General features: G+C 38.7%; 1 protein-coding gene and 1 long non-coding RNA gene across 3 annotated transcripts in view; both read right to left on the bottom strand.

Moving 5' to 3' along the window:
* Positions 1 to 17,961, bottom strand: part of UVRAG (UV radiation resistance associated) — a 296,618-nt gene that overhangs the window by 66,487 nt on the left and 212,170 nt on the right. For both annotated transcript variants that reach the window (XM_060605582.3, XM_078433088.2), the window contains exon 13: positions 12,706 to 12,784. In XM_060605582.3, coding sequence (XP_060461565.1) covers positions 12,706 to 12,784 — 79 coding nt within the window. The remainder of the gene's footprint in view (positions 1 to 12,705; positions 12,785 to 17,961) is intronic.
* Positions 3,947 to 11,944, bottom strand: LOC132661260 (uncharacterized). The gene is made up of 2 exons (XR_009602150.3): positions 7,380 to 11,944; positions 3,947 to 7,138 (listed from the first exon to the last, which is right to left on the bottom strand). It is a non-coding gene; the product is annotated as an uncharacterized LOC132661260 (long non-coding RNA).

Raw genomic sequence — 17,961 nt, 5'->3', positions numbered from 1 at the left:
AACAGTACTTGTGATGGGTACCGGGCGATGTAGGAAGTACTGAATTACAATACTGTATACCTGAAACTAATATTATACTGTATGTTAACTAACTGGAATTTAAATAAAAACTTAAAAAAAAAAACAACCCTTAAAACCTTTGTGCTTCAAAGGACACTATCAAGAACATGAAAAAGCCTATGGAATGGGAGGAAATATTTGCACATCATACATGTGAGAAGAGACTTGTGTCTAGGTTGTATAAAGTACTCTTAGAACTTAATAACAAAGACAAATAGCCCGATTTAAAAACGGGCAAGGTGTCTGACTGAACATTTCTCCAAAGAACATATTACAAATGTCCAATAAACACATGAAAGGTGCACAACATCATTAGCCATAGGGAAGTTCAACTCAAAACCACAATGAGATACCATGTAACTTCCAGCAAGACGGCTATAATGAAAACCACAGAAAATAATAAGTGCTGTCAAGGATGTAGAGAAACTGAAACTCTCATGCACTGCTGGTGGGAAGGTCAATGGTGCAACTGCTTTAAAAATAGCCTGGCAATTTTTCAAAATGTTAAACAGTTACCATATGCCTCAGCGATGTCACTCCTGGGTAAATACCCAAGACTAATGAAAATATATGACCCCACAAAAACTTGTAAATGAATGTTCATAGCAGTATTATACATGATAACCAAAAACTGTATAAACAATCCAAATGTCTACCAACTGATGAACTGATGAATAAAATGTGGCAGATCCATGTACATCTTCAAATAGCCAAAACGATTTGGCACTGAAAAGGAATGAATGATACATGCTATCACATGGATGAACCTTGAACCTATGCTAGTGTAAGATACCAATCACAAAGACCACACACTGTATGACTCTATTTATATGAAATGTCAAGAATACACAAATCTATAGAAATAGAAAGTAGAATGGTGGCTGGATGGAGGTCTTGGGGAATGGGGAATGACTAATGGGTACAGGGTATCTTTGAAGGCAATGAAAATATTCTAAAGTTGACACGTGGTGATAGTTGCATGACTCAATGAATATACTAAAAACCACTGGATTGCATATTAAAATTTTTTTTTGAAGTTTATTTATTTTTGAGAGAGAGCAGGGGAGGGGCAGAGAGGGGGAGACAGAGAATCAATACCAAGCAGGCTCCGCACTGCCAGCACAGAGCCTGACATGGGGCCCGAACCCACGAACTGTGAGATCATGACCTGAGCTGAAACCAAGTTGGACGCTCAACTGACTCAGCCACCCAGGGTGCCCCTGGATTACACATTTTAAATGGATGAATTGTATGATATGTGAATTATACCTCAGTAAAGCTTTTTTTTTTTTTTTTAAGATATAGGTATAGGACTTGAAAAAATGGTTTCTACTACATTACTGGCAAATTTTGTAGGCAGCAGGGGAGGAAAATGGCAGTCTGACTATTAAAACATCCTTGGAATTTGTATTCTTGATTCCAAGAATTAAGAAAATAAAAATGCGTTTTCTCCCCATGTGTTATATACATTGGACTGTATGTTGAAGAAATAGACATGAATTTAAGCTGTTGGGGGTAAGCTGGCACTGATCCCTTCTAAATAGCTGTGCACTGTGGGCCCTGTGAGTAGACAAGTTTTAGGGAAAGACCACGTCCTTGGCAGAACGGAGGTTTCCAACTGATTTTGGAAGCAGAAGCTACTTTTACTTTCTATGAAGTCTTAAAATAACTTGAGAGGAAAGAGAGGTAAAAGAGTAAAAGGAAGAGAGGTCATTAAGTTCCCGGGTTCTAATCCTGGTTCTTCTACTGAACTCATGATCTCAGGGGTCCCATCTGCAAAAGGCTGATAACTGCCTGTGACCTGTCCACCTCACAGGATTATAAGAAGGCCCAAATTTCTGAAAAACTTAAAAAACAAAAAAAGAAAAGAAAAGAAACGTCAGTGGGATATAAACAGATTGACCTCAGAAGATTTGGTCTTGATTTCTGTTTGCCATTTAATAGCTTTGTCATGCTCAGGAAGTTAGTGTAGCAGCAGCTCAATTTCTTATCTCTAAAGATAGACCTGGCCAATGCACTTCACGTATGAAATGTGATACAGACGTAAAAGTATAATAAAAGCCATTACATTAAAAACAAATGTAAATCATCATTAGTATTTGTAAACTAGATCCTCAAAGTATTACTGTTAAGTCCCTGAGCTTTCATGAAAGGAGAGAAGAGGGCTGGCTTAAAGAAAAGCCAAGGGCAATAAGGAAAGAACCTACTGACAGCGGCCTGACCTTATGACTTGAAGAGAATAGTATTACCAGAGTTCAAATTGGTAAGTCTCTTATATAATGTTGCACATTTGGGAAACCAACAAGCATGTCTTGGTTTACTTATCAGACTATGAGCAACTAAGGTGTTTCAAGGGAATCTGGATGGCCACATTCTCTAGGATAGTGGTTCTCAAACTTTTTGGTCTCAAGATCTCTACACTTCTTAAAATTACTGAGGGTGTCAAAGAGCTTTGTGTCATATGGGTCATATATACCAATATTTACTATACTAGAAGTAACAATTGAGAAAACTTTTATTTAATTCATTCAAAAAAATCATAATAGAAATCTATTACTTGTTAATATAATAGTATTTTCAATGAAAAACAAGCATATTTTCCAAAAAAGAAATTTAGAGATGAGTGACACTGTCTTGCATTTTTGCAAGTGTCTTTTGCAACGCCTACCTTAACAGAAGGCAGCTGGATTCTCATAGATTTGTCTGCATTCATTTGGTTACCATATGTTATTTCATAAGAAAATCCAGCCTTGTACAGATATGTAGTTGGAGAAGAAAGGAGCATTTAAAAATTTTTTTACATGTTTATTTTTGAGAGTGAGAGAGACAGAGTGTAAGTGGGTGAGGGGAAGAGAGAGAGGGAGACACAGAATCCAAAGCAGGCTCCAGGCTCCGAGCTGTCAGCACAGAGCCCAGCGCGGGGCTTGAACTCACAAACCGTGAGATCATGACCTGAGCCGAAGTTGGACGCTTAACCAACTTAGTCACCCAGGCACCCCAAGAAAGGAGTATTTTAAAGGCCTTTTCAGATAATGATGGCTATTATTCTCTGATACTAGCCCAAAAGTTTTTTCTTTTCTATTTTTTTTAAGATTTTATTTTTAAGTGATCTCTACACTCAGTGTGGGGCTCAAACTCACAACCCTGAGATCAAGAGTCACATGCTCTACCAACTAAGCCAGGCAGGTGCCCCTCAACAAGTAGTAGATTCTTAAAGGTTAGACTCAATGTAGAATCTGAAACCACACCAAAATACTTTTCACATCTGTTACATTAAAATCTATTTTTTTCTTTTCTTTTTTTATCTTTCTTTTTTTTTTTCTTTGCACTTTAAAGAGACCTTTACCCACACATGATTTCACAGCATCATACACTGGTCACTTTGAAGATCTTGGCTAACTAGTTATATAGGTTTTAAATGTTGACACATTCATTATACAATATCTAAAAATGACATTTGTTAAATACCACTACCAATCTCATCAAAAACATCCTTAGGAATGGAAAGCTATCAATCTCACGGGGGCAAACACAAGTTTTCCAAATACTGATTCTCATTTAAAATCTTAAATTTTATCATCAGCTGATTTCCTTTGAGAGGCTCACTTCATTCATTTTTGAAAGAGTATTTTAAAAATATCGAAGTCTGTATAGTTTGTTGATTTAGTTATTCTTTCAAGTAAAGATGGAGTTCCATGAAAAAGTCAGGTAGTTTAGTTATTAGCAACTCAACTGCACAAGTCCTTTTCTTGAAACACCATTATACTTCAGCATGCAGAAGTGCTTTATATATATTTCCCTTTCCATCACACAGAATACTGAAAAGATATGTACTCAAGGGTCAAGATTTCATATAATTAATAATTATACTGCTTCACCAATGGCATTCTTAAATGCAACTGGCTTTTTTTTTTTTTAAGCTAAGTGTGTTGAAAATGTCCCCTTTTCTTATTTTAGGCCAACATGTTCACTTATGTTCTATATCCTATTTCCTTTCCCCTTCTCTAAGACTACTCCTTCAAGTATCCCTTTTTTAAATCTTGTATTGATAATCTGTTTCTATCTGATCACTCTCATCAGCATATAAACACGGCCTGATATTTCCCATCTTAAAAAACAAGCAACTCCACATTCCCACAAAGCAAACATTAAAAAGCAACAAAAGACCTTCCCTTAACCCCGGTCTTTTCCAGTTATGAGCCCATTTATCTATCTCATTTCACAGAACACACGTCAGAACAGTGTCTACAATCAATGTCACTTCTTCACTTCCTATGCACTCTTCAACACACCTACTGATCTACTGAAACTGCTCTTGTCAACGACGTCCACATTCCCAAATCTGCTGGCTACTTCATCTTACAGCAGGATCACATAGTGGATTACTCCTCCCTTCTAGGAATTTACTTCTCTTAGTTTCCACATGACGACTTTCTCCTGGGTTTCTCCCTACCTGATTAGTCATTCCCCTGAGTCTTTGCTACTGCTTCTTCCTCCACCCAACTTCTAAACGTGATTTCCCAGAACCAGATCCCATTCTGTGTTTCTGTCCATACTTGGGTCTCTCTCTTTTGAGCTCTGCATTCTCTTCCTGCTTGATATTCTCTGGTTCCATGGATTTAAATATCATCTTTACATTGATGACTTCGAAATTTTTATCTCCACTACTGGCCTCCCCACCCTGAGTTCTGGCCCCAAATACCCTGTTGCCTACTTGATGACTCTACTTGGATTTCTAGAAGATAATTCAAACTTAACAATTCCAAAGCAGAACTTTTGGTTTCCCTAGCCCCATCTCCTAGACTCCTCCCTATCTCAATAAACGGCATTGTCACGCATCCAGTTGCTCATACACGGACCCTAGAAGTCCCTCTTGATTAGTCCTTTTCCCTCAATTCCCACATTCAATCCATTAGCTCATCTCCCATGACATGATTTATTACTTTTTATTAAGATATAATTGACATAAAATATTCTATTAGTCTCACGTGTACAACATAATGATTTAATAGATGTAATACTGCAAAATTACCATCACAATTAGTCTAGTCATCCATCACAATACAGTTACACATTTTTCTTCTTAGGGTGAGAACTTTTAAGATGCATGGACAGTCTCTGACTTACAATGGTTTGACTTATGATTTTTCTATGGTGTGGGTCATGGATAGTGTGAAAGTGATGCACATTTATTAGAAACCACAGTTCTAAGTCTGAATTTTGACCTCTTCCCAGGCTTGTGATACGATCCTCTCACGATGCTGGGCAGCGGCACAGAGCACAACTGATACACTTACAACCATTTTGTCCCCATACAACCATTCTGTTTGTCTCTTTCAGTATTCAATAATTGCATGAAATATTCAATACTTCATTACAAAATGGGCTTTGTATGAGATGATTTTGCCCAACTGTAGGCTAATGTAAGTGTTTTGAGCACGTTTAAGGTAGGCTGGGCTAAGCTATGACGTTCAGTAGGTTAGGTGTATTAAATAAGTTTTCAGCATGGTATTTTCAACTTACAATGAGTTTAATCAGGACATAGGCCAATCATAAGTCAAGAAAGATTTGTACTTTCTTAGCAATTTTAAATATATAATAGAGTATTATTAGCTATAGTCACCATGCTTATATCCCCAGGATTTATAACTAGAAGTTTTACCTTTTGACCATTTTCAGTCATTTTACCTACCTCTTAAACCACCACCCGCCCCCTCTGGCAACCAGCAAACATTCTCTGTACCTGAGTTTGATCTTTGTTTGAAGATTCCACATAGGGGCGCCTGGGGGGCTCAGTCAGGTAAGCATCTGACTTCAGCTCAGGTCATGATCTCACAGTCGTGAGTTCAAGCCCCACACTGAGCTCTGTGCTGACAGTTCAGAGTTTGGAGCCTACTTCGGATTCTGTGTCTCCCTCTCTCTCTGTCCCTCCCCTACTCACACTCTTGTGTCTCTCTCAAAAATAAGCATTAAAAAATTAAAAAAAAAAAGGTTCCACATATAAATGAGATCCTTTGGTATTTGTCTTTCTCTACCTGACATGTTTCACTTAGCACAATGCCCTCAAGGTCCATCCACTTGTTGTTGCAAATGGCACGATTTCTTTCTTTTATTAATGTCTGAATAATTTTCCGGAGTGTGGTGTGTGTGAACACATACTACATTTTCTTTATCCATTCATCCCCTGATGGACATTTAGGTTGTTTTCATGTCTTGGCTACTGTAAATAATGCTACAATGAATATGTAAATGAAGGTAAAGTAAATTTCCCTTGGTTAGTGACCCACAGTGGAATTGCTAGATTATATGGTAGTTCGCCTTTGAGTTTTTTGAGGAACCTCCATATTGTTTTCCATTCTGGCCGCACCAGTTTACATTTCTGCCAACAGTGCACAAGGGTTTCATTTTCTCCATATCCTCACCAACATTTGCTAATTCTTGTCTTTTTGATAATAGTGAGGTGATATCTCATTGTAGTTTTGATTTGCATTTCCCTGATGATTACTGATGTTTAGCACCACCCATCATATATTTTAAAACTGTTCAATTCTCTCCATCTCTACCCCTACTATCCCAGTCCAAACTACCACCAACCCTCATCAGGTTTTTTGAAATAGCCCTCTAAGTAGTACTCTCTCTCTCTCTCTCTTTTTTTTCAAGTTTATTTATTTTGACAGAGAGAGCATGAGCAGGGAAGGGGCAGAGAGAGAGAGAGAGAGAGAGAGAGAGAGAGAGAGAGAAGCCCAAGTAGGCTCTGCACCACCCAATATGGGGCTCAAACCCACAAGTCGTGAGATCATGACTCGAGCTAGAGTCTGACACCTAACCGACTGAGCCATCCAGGCACCCCAGTGGTAACTTACTACTATTCTAGCTCTCCATAATCCTTGATAGCAGCTAGGGCAACCTTTGAAAAAATAAATCAAATCAAGTCCCTTTCCTACTTAAATTATTCAATGGCTTCCCTTTATATTTAAGACAAAACTGAAACTCTTTATAATCTCTAAGGCCTTATATGATATGCTTCCTGGCTACCTCTCCCCTTATTTACTATACTCCTATCACATTGGCTATCTACCTTTCTTTATTTTAATTTAATTTTTTTTTTTAACGTTTATTTATTTTTGAGACAGAGAGAGACAGAGTGTGAACAGGGGAGGGGCAGAGAGAGAGGGAGACACAGAATCTGAAACAGGCTCCAGGCTCTGGGCTGTCAGCACAGAGCCTGACGCGGGGCTCGAACTCACAGACCGTGAGATCATGACCTGAGCCGAAGTCGGACGCTTAACCAATTGAGCCACCCAGGCGCCCCTATCTACCTTTCTTTAAAAACAACAAGCTCTTGCCTACATCAGGGCTTCTGCACAAACTGCTCCACTGTTTCCTAGCTCTTTGCATGTCTGATTCCTTGTCAACTCCATGTCTCAGTATCACTTTCTCAGTAAGGCTTATTTGACAACATTATCTAGAGCAAGTCCCTTTCCAGGTACTTCCCATTATATTGCCTAATTGATTTCGGTTACAGCCCTTAACCACAATCTAAAATTATTTTGTTTACTGTCTGTCTCTTTCCATTAGCTTGTAAGATTAATGACATAGTTTCCTTTCTTTTTTAAAAATAGCTTTATTGTGATATATAATTCACCCATCTGAAGGATATAATTCAATGGTTTTTAATATATTAATTTTTAAAACTGTGGTAAAATATATTGAGTAAAATGTGTCATTTTAACCATTTTTAGGTGTATAACACAGGCTCATTATAATCACATTCACAATGTTCTGTAACTACCAACACCATCTTCATCCAAAATTTTTTCATCACCCCAAATAGAAACTGTAGCCATTAAGTAATAACTCCCATTTCCCCCTCCCCCCAACCCGCCGCTCCTGGTCTCTACGCATTCTGTCTCTATGCACTTGCCTATTCCAGATAATTCATGTAAGTGGAACCATACAATATTTGTGCTTTTGTGTCTGGCTTATTTATGAGGCAAGGATCTTGTATGTCTCATGCACTGCTCTCTCAGTTGAGACTCAGAATATACAGTACACGGTAAAAGTGTGACAAAATACTTGTTGAATCAATTCATCGATCTTAAGGAAGTCATGATTTTTCTGGATCTCAGTTTCTTAACTGTGTGATGATGCTGTATCACCATTCATTCATTCATTCAGTCAACATCTTTTGAGACTTTATAGTGTTTCAAGCATTGGGCTTACTAATAGAAATATAATGTACAAAACAGTTGCCTCTACTCAATGAACATTCAGTCCCTTTTCTATCTGAGAATGTCACCTTCTTTGATTCTGTGTGCACTTTTAGGATGGAAATACAGTTGACCACTGAACAAGGCAGGGGTCAGGGATGCCGACTGCCCACACAATTGAAAAATGCATCTACCTTTTGATTCCCCAAAACTTAACTACTAATAGCCTACTATCGACTGAAAGGCTTACCAATAACATAAGCAGTTGATTAACACATATTCTACTGTCCTTACTGAAAAAAAATCCATATATAAGTGGACCCTCATGGTTCACATCCATGTTGTTTAAGGGTCAACTGTACACAGAACAATGAAGTATATGGAAGTAAGGGAATCTCTGACACACCTGTCGGAATATGTGATCCTAACCGAGTGACAGATGTCAACAGCCATACTGTCTTCAAACTCATTTAACATTAGCTGCCCTTTTCACTTTGCAGGGCGATAATGAGGGTCATATGGGTGTGTGTGTGTGTGTGTGTGTGTGTGTGTGTGTGTGTGTTTCAAACTATAAAACTCTCCATTAATTTAAGGCAAAAGCATTGTAATTTTTTTATTTACTACTGTTTATGCTCTGGAAACTGAAAGCAAACTACTGTGCTATACACAAATTCTAACACAATGTACTTATAAACTCACTGACAATTATGGCAGAACCTGGTATTTTATTTTATTTTATTTTATTTTATTTTATTTTATTTACTATTTTTAGAGACAAAGAGAGAGAGAAAGAGAGAGACAAAGCACACGCAACAGGGGAGAGGGGCAGAGGGGGACAGAGAGAATCTTATGCAGGCTCCATACTCAGCAAGAAGCCCAACAAAGGGCTTGATCCCACGACTCTGGGATCATGACCTGAGCTGATATGAAGAGTTGGACGCTCAACTGACTGAGCCACCCAGGGGCCCCAGAACCTGTTTTGTTTTTTTTTAACTAATGATGATTATACTGTGCTTGAATTTTGCCAGGCCTGTTCCTACAGGGTTACATGTTAACCAACAAAGGAAGCTATTTCCAGACAAAGGGGCTGACACGTGAAAAATATTACTAAATGGTACTAAAACCGAGACATTTTGCTTTATTCACTTTCAAAGCCCAGCACAGAACACACACACATACCTTTAGACCGCAATGACAGGAAGAGGGCAAACAGGCCATACCAATCCTCTCAGCAATTCAAACAACACTTGAGGATTTCTACTTGAAGGCCTGTCTTTCTAAGCTTGTGCTTTCAAAACGGGCTGGACTGATCCCAAATACTGAAGTAACAAATATTACTAAATTCTGTCATTTCCTCTACCAAAAAAGTGATTTTACTACTACTTCTGGTTGTGATGAAAGGTCCTATTGACTATTCAAATCCTCAACCAAGTTATGGATGCAGTATTAAATGACTTCACTCCTTTTTCTCTGGCACTTTAACATATGCCAATGCTTTCATCCACCTCCACTAACGTGGCTTATAAATTACCGAGGTGGGGCCATTTTAATAGTATGATTTGTTCACATCTCTAGAGATGGGGTATAAATGAGGCTGGCTGAGAAGACAAACTCTCCTTTGACAACATGCATTAGTATGTATGTAAAGAAAAAGAAATCTTTAAAAAGGTGGCAATATTTTACTGATAGAATACACGGTTAGGGGCCAAACTAATTAATGGCCCTTTGATTTGTTACAAATTGAAACGTAATAAAATGATGGCATTAAAGCCAAAGACAAAATGAAACATTCTCAGAGAAACAGTTAAAGATGAAACACATAGAGTTGAACCACAAAAAGGTTAAAGGTCACAAATTTGCTAAAAGTTTCTTTCTAAATTGTCAGAAGAGGCTTCCTGAATGCACTCTGAAACCTAAGAAAATCTGTTTACAAAAAGCGTATTGTCGTCTCCTTTTAAAACTGTCACAACAGTGAAGAAAAAACATCAGAGAGCAAGATGCCTTCTCTCTCAGGATTTAAAGTAATTAACGTATCAATCTTAAATGCACACATAGTGTAATCTCTCAAATTTTCAACAAGACTATTAAATTGCAGAGGATACAAAATAACTGGAAGTAACCCATATCTTAAACAGATGAATAAAGCTAGTTCAGCGTGCTCGTGGACTCAGTTCACTTAAGAATAAAATCAGAGGCTTCCTGAGAAGTGCTCCAAAGTGAGGACTGAACAGGACTAGGGATGAGAGTCTGAGATAAAGGGCTGACTTTCCCAAATTTTCCGCTGTATACAGTCAGCCTCCAACTTTGTCAAAGTAAATTGGGCTATTCCTAACACCTCTTTATACCATCTATAGGCATTCCTATTGGGCCCAGAGAAGAAGTTATTAAACGTGCGTATGCTTGCATGGGTATGTACGTGTGCACGTGTGTGTGTGTGTGTGTGTGTGTGTGTGTGTGTCTGCAGCTGAGATTTATGAGGAAATCCAGGAGTACGTTTCACCTGGAATCTTCCAACAGACGTTGGACCTTAGGGTGTAGGTACTTAGAGCAAGAAACAGAAAACACGTCAAGGAGAGAGTGACCTCTGAATTCAGACCAAAACTTAGTTCTATCAACCTTCCTGGCATTCTGACCCCCAGACTCTGGACTCTAGTATCCATGTACCCCTTTCCACATGGCTGACTTCACCTGGAGGTACCCTCTAATTTACTTAGACCTCTTCTCCCTTAATGCACTCTTAGGCCACTTCTGACCAGTTCTGTCTAAGCATTGCTTTTTTCATAGTATAATGACTATAATCAGTAGCATAAAAGAGCCTTGGAATTAAAGTGCTATTTTTGTTTTTTTTTTAAGTAGGCTTCATGCCCAATGTGGGACTTGAACTCATGACCCGAGATCAAGAGTCGCATGCTCCACCAACTGAGCCAGCCAGGCACTCCTGAAGTCCCATGTCTTAGACTAAGATACGTTAGTATCCAAAAATGGAGAGAGGGAACGCATCAGGTGTGGGAAGAATAGCACATGGGAAGATGAGTCACAGGCCAGAGACTGTGAGCAAGGCTGCCTACCTGGAGTAAAGAATGGGCCGAAACAGCAATAATAATAAAGCGGTATGGCTGAGAGGGCAATGAGTATGAGCTTATGAAGAAAACGATTAACTGAGGACTGCAAACTAGAAATTTGATCCATTATCAGAAAAGGGTAGGAATCTAAATAAAAAATTAAAAAAAAAAAAACACTAAACTGATACTGAATGAGGGGAAGAAAGGCAAAGATGACACCATATGGAGGAATGATTCTAGATCCGTCAGGAATGAATAAGGGAACTGTTCATTGAGTCTTTAGATTCATATGGATAAAAGGCAACCTTTTAAAACAAATCCATCACAAACCTTGTTGCTGCCTTAAAAAGAAAAGTCTGAGGATACAGCTGATAATGTCTTTAAGTGACAGCCAAACCGTGGATACTGATCCATATGATATTCTAATTGGAAGGATGTCCAAATAAAAACAAAGCACTGAAGGTGATCTTCCTTTACAACTGGAAAATTTATGGAACGTCTACCTCGTGAAGTTTAGTCAAGTATGCCAAAGAAATGTTGTGCATTTCTTTCAGAAAAATGCAGACTGAAGCATGTTAGTCTTTCTACAGCATATGGAAAGACATTATTATTTTTTTTTAAATTTTTTTTAATGTTTATTTATTTTTGAGACAGAGAGACAGAGCATGAACGGGGGAGGGGCAGAGAGAGAGGGAGACACAGAATCGGAAGCAGGCTCCAGGCTCTGAGCCATCAGCCCAGAGCCCGATGTGGGGCTCGAACTCACGGACCGCGAGATCGTGACCTGAACTGAAGTCGGACGCTCAACCGACTGAGCCACCCAGGAGCCCCTGGAAAGACATTATTTAAATGAGGTACTAATTGGCCTGATGTTAAGAGAGCCCCAAGAGCCCCAGATGGGTTGGAAGGACCACATGGTTGGTCTTTCTTTTTGGTTCCTGCATAGTAAGGTGAGGAGACCACTGAAGGCTGGCCAAAGGCACTAAAACTTAACTCCATAAACAACTCCCAATGCAAAATGAGTCCCTAAAAGTGGTCTAAGAGAAGAAAGTGATCTAAGAGAAGAAAGCTATGTGCAAAGGTACAGAGGCAAAAAGATATAAACCCACACATTCAAGTATAGTGTACCAGCAGGTAACAACTCAGTAAAGGGCTTCTGAGTTTAGTAGGAGGATTTCAATTTGTACCCACTGCTTCTCAGTAGTGTTTAGAATGACATAAAGTAAAACTGTGGCCAAAAAAGAATTTTGCGTTATCACTGTAACTGCTTAAATAAAACAGTGAACTGTAGTACTTATTTATAAAGAAAGAAGGTTAGCAATCCAAGGAAGTAGGTTGTATATGAGAAGTAGAGAAGGACAGAAGTTACTTACCTGTGCTATATTTTTGTTCAGAAGATAGACACCATAATCAAATTGTAACTTCTCCCCTCCTTTTGGATATAATGGAAACCTAAAAAAAAAAAAAAAAATTAAGCAGGATCAGATCTTTTCCAAAGTTTGAGTAAAACAACCTCCAAGTTACTGACAAAGGTAGAAGTTCCTTGAATAAGGCATAAGTATCTGAAGACTTGAACTAAATTCCTTATAGGTGTTGCAATCTATTACCTTATTATCTTCATAATTAGTCAAATCAGATCAATGGTTGCTTTGTTTAAAAAAACAAAAAACTGAGTAGATCATGCAATAAGGGACTAATATATAAAAAAGTGACCCACTAACCCCAAGGAGTTGAGGCCACTGTGTTTCATATTTACATATCACAAATTTACCGTGCCAAAATTAAGATCTTACAAGTTTTTTCCTCTAATACATTGGATCTGACATCTCAGCTTCTACTATATGGGAAAAGAAGATTAAGGGGAAAAAAATCAGACTTGAAAGCAATATGTAAGATTTCTGCTTCTTGAAAGGTGGCCAGGCAAATCGACAGTACTAATAGAAGTGAAAATTCACCAAAAATTCATTCACACCCACATGGGTGGCTATTTGGGTGTTACTTCTCCAAAGCAATATACTCACGCCACAGAGCTCTGACTTTAACCTGACTTACTGAAATAACAAAGGCATGAGATCTGTGGATCTTTATCAAGATGATGAGTTATTTTAGAGAATAAGTTTCCCCATTTCCTTTTTCCTATCCCTGCAAATGAAGAAGAAAAGGTTATATTCTCAAAACTAAGCATACATTTTTTTCCCTCGGAAGTAAATACACAAATCCAGATCAATCACAACTTAGGGTCAAGAAGAAAACTTCACCTTCCTGAGTTTGGCAATATATGATTATTCTCAAAAATAAAATAATCCTACTGAAATGAATGGAAGGTAACAATTAGTGGATATTCTCAATTTCAATTGCCTGAGGAAAGGTACATTCCATAAAGTTTGCTGGATATTGTTTTCTAGGAAATATAAACGAAACAGAATTAAAACATCTTTATATTAAATTCTTGAGAGTTGTTGATTACATACAGTTTCTAAAAGGTAAATTTGTTGTGCTATAAAATTATAGGCACTGACAGGGCTCCTGGGTGGCTCAGTCAGTTAAGCGTCTGACTTTGGCTCAGGTCATGATCTCGCGATTCGCAAGTTCAAGCCCCGCATCGGGCTGTGCTGACAGCTTGGAGCCTGGAGCCTGCTTTGGATTCTGTGTCTCCCTCTCTCTCTCCTCCTCCCCTGCTCATGCTCTGTCTCTCTCTCTCTCAAAAATAAATAAACATTAAAAAAATTTTAAATTATAGGCACTGGGGAATGAGCAAGGTCATGAACTGTCTTTATTCTCTAGTAAGGGAACACCAAATGCTTCATACATCCATTAAGAACATACAGCTCTGTATTTATTGAAGCAGTAAAAAATAAACTAGGAATGTGGTGTGGCCCTAAATGGAGATACATAAAAATGACAGCAAATTCAGGATAAACAAAAGTGCAACACCAGGCTTTCACGGTGCGTCTGGGAATCATCCAAATTTGTATGAGGAAGCTTGCAAAGGAACTACCTAACTGCAAAGACATAACACCATGGGGGCCCTCTGGAAGGAACCTACTAGAGTTCCAAAGCACTGTACTATGTAGTTGTTATTCTATAAGGCTATCTGCACAGCTCTCCAAGCCTACGTGTACCTCTACTTTCAATTTATAAATACAGAAACTATTTCAAATGTTAGAAGAGTACACTGAGATAAGTATCATTGAAAACCAGGTCTCCAAATTCCTAAAAAATGGATCTCACAACATCAACTTTATCACTTCATTGGGACTTCTTTATAGAAAGTCACAAGGTGTGCACGTAACATTAAAACAAATCTGAAGAGTAACTGAAGCCCAAGGTCAAACAGTGCAATTGTAAGACAGATCAAACATGAGGACAGAGTTCACATCTTATATTGCTTTCAAATTCTTAAGAGGTCACTTCAAGTTGAACAGTATAGCAGCTTATAATTACTACACATTCATCTCACTTTGCAAAAGTACATAGATTTATAGATCTATTAAGCAATCTAGAAAAATGAAATCCATTTTAATGGGTAAAACCTATTACCATCAGGACGGAAGATACAAATCAAGGGCATCTTAATTCAGTATAGACAGAGAATCACATTAGCAACTGTAGAAGGTTTAGATAAGAATGTGGTCATTCAAGTACAACTAGAAAAATGTCCTTAGTGTCAAAAATAGGATTCATTAAAGGGGGGGGTATTACATTAAATAGCTGGAGGAAGAACTTTATATTTCCTATTATAAAACTTACAGAAAAGGCAACTAAAATGATCGATATGAAATACATTTCAAATTCAACTGTATTTCCAAACTGTTTGAAAAATTCACTGACTCTACATGGTATATGTATCAATGAATTAGAAAGCATAAATAGATTATGTGTGAAGATGATTTGGAGCTCTTGAGTACACAGTAATTCCAGTATGAATAAAGAGCCATGGCATGACTACCAAAAAGCTATTGTGATCCCAGGTTGTATTAACAGAAACAAAGCAGATTATTAGGAAACGTGCTATTGGCAAATACTGGTTCAGGCTGGTTCAGACTATACTGAGAGATCTGTGTTCAGTTCTGGGAGTTAATGTCGGTTTTGTTTTGTTTTTTTAATATAAGCATGTGGATAAATAATTTGAAACTTTCTTATGGGTTTTGCAACAATCTCATTTGACTATAAAAAGCATGCAGTGAAGTAGAGTGGTCCAGTGTTTTTGTGACTTAAAAGAAAACTGATTTGCCTTGATCATCTACTTAGTGGAAGAGACATGACCTGAGTATTAGGTCTTCAACGATAAATTCAGTATTCTTTCTACTCACCTGAGTGCTTCAGAGAAGCAGCACAACCAAGATAATTAAGAGAATGCGAGCTATGGTTCTGAGACACATGGCTAAAGGAACCAGAGGTGTTCAGTCTGGAGCAGAGAAGTCTCAGAGAAAAGAAATGAAGGGCTTTCTGAGAGAAAAAGAGATGTTTTTGTTCTCATGGTTTCAGACGGGGAGAACTGAAGTCAATGGTAAAAGTTACAGGAAAACTGACTTCACCCCAGAGTTAGTCAAAATCCAAAAGATCTTGGGTAGAGGCAGCCAGTTAGGAGCTGGGCAACAAATAACGGACAGATACTCAGAGGGCCTAACAGGCTGCATGGTGGCCCCCCAAAAGTATGTCCATATCCAAATCCTGTGAATGTGATTTGGAAAAAGGGCTGCAATTAAGTTAAGGATTCGAAGATGACAACATCCTCAATTACCTGGGCGGGCCCTATAGCCAAAAAATGTCTGTACAAGGGACACACAGAGGAAGAGACACAGACAAGGTGGTCATATGAAGATGGAGGCAGAAATTAGTTACACGGCCACAGGCCAAGGAATACCTGGAGCCACTAGAAGCTAGAAAAGGCAGGGGCGCCTGGGTGGCACAGTTGGTTAAGCGTCCGACTTCAGCCAGGTCACGATCTCGCGGTCCGTGAGTTCGAGCCCCGCGTCGGGCTCTGGGCTGATGGCTCGGAGCCTGGAGCCTGTTTCCGATTCTGTGTCTCCCTCTCTCTCTCTGCCCCTCCCCCGTTCATGCTCTGTCTCTCTCTGTCCCAAAAATAAATAAAAAACGTTGAAAAGAAGCTAGAAAAGGCAAGGAAAGATTCTCCCCGAGAGCCTTTGAAGGGAGTGTAACCTTGCTGACACCTTACTTTTGGAATTCTGGCCTCCAGACCTATGAGAGAGTAACTTTCTGCTGTTTTAAGCCAGCAGGTCTGGGATAATTTGTCACAGCGGCCCTAGAAATTGACAAGGGAGGACGGATCAAACACTGGGTGACCCATTAGACTGGATGAAATACACCTCCTTCATCTCCAAGATTCTATAATATTGAATATGCAAAAGTAAATACACTTAATATAACTTCATCCTTCCTTCAGGAGCTATGAAACTATAATGCCGAAGAGTCATCATGATGGGCAATAGCTAAGGCTACAAAGTAGATCTACTGAACTGCAAGTAAATGGAATGAAAAGAAAAAAGATTCACATGTATGGTCTTTATATGGGTCGTGTATGCATGTATACACAAAGAATCTCACAGAATTTAGAAAAGAATTGTGAAAGAAAGTGATTTTGAATCATTCTTACTTTAAAAAGATATGAATGTGGGGCGCCTGGGTGGCTCAGTCGGTTAAGTGTCCAACTTCAGCTCAGGTCATGATCTCATGGTTTGTGGGTTCGAGCCCTGCGTCGGGCTCTGTGCTGACAGCTCAGAGCCTGGAGCCTGCTTTGGATTCTTTGTCTCCCTCTCTCTCTGCTCCTCCCCCACTTGTGCTCTGTCTCTCTGTCTCTCTGTCTCTCTCTCTCTCAAAAATAAACAAAAGTAAAAAAAAAAAAAAAAAAAAGATACAACTGTTATAAGCACTACCCTCTCCTCCCCAACCTAGACATTTTTATAAAGGACTCCCAATTGGTGATAGTTTCCTGCCTTCACTTTCAAAGTCCCACATCAAATTCTGGTCATAGACAATCCAGCTACTCTGTAAGAATAAACTGCAGGGGAGCAAGAAAGCAAACACGGAGACCCACTACAGTAAAAATCCAGGCAAAAGACCGTGCTTTAAATCTCAACTCGGGATGAGGATATGGCTATAGTTAATTCAAATTTTTTATTGTGCTTATTAAGATCACTTTTGCTCAATGCATTTGTAGAACATGTGACAATACATACTCAGTATGTTTTGAGGCCATAACTTTTACTTCAAACTAACATGCTTTTTCCTGTCCAGATTAGTTTTCTACCATCACTCTTACTGGTTACTCAGGCTTAGAATGACATTTAATTTTTACTCACCTTCTTTGTCTTTTATACCTGCGATGATTCACCAAGTCAACAAATCATTTTTCCTATGAAACACTCTTATCTCTCCATTCCACTGCCACTCTGGAAAACTCTTTGTTGTTGTGTGCGTTGTAGGATGTTTTAACAGCGTTCCTGTCTACTCACTAGAAGCCAGTATTATTCTTTACCCATTTAAGTACAACCTTTTTTTTTCCCCTTAAGTTTATTTATTTATTTTTGAGAGAGGGCGAGAGGGGAGGGGCAGAGAGAGAAGGAGAGAAAGAAAATCCCAAGCAGGCTCCACACTGTCAGCGCAGA

Source organism: Panthera onca, chromosome D1 (assembly GCF_046562875.1).
Source record: "Panthera onca isolate mPanOnc1 chromosome D1, mPanOnc1 haplotype 2, whole genome shotgun sequence".
Classification (NCBI taxonomy): domain Eukaryota; kingdom Metazoa; phylum Chordata; class Mammalia; order Carnivora; family Felidae; genus Panthera; species Panthera onca.
Note: the sequence above shows the minus strand (reverse complement) of the source record. Positions and strands in the feature narration are given on the sequence as shown.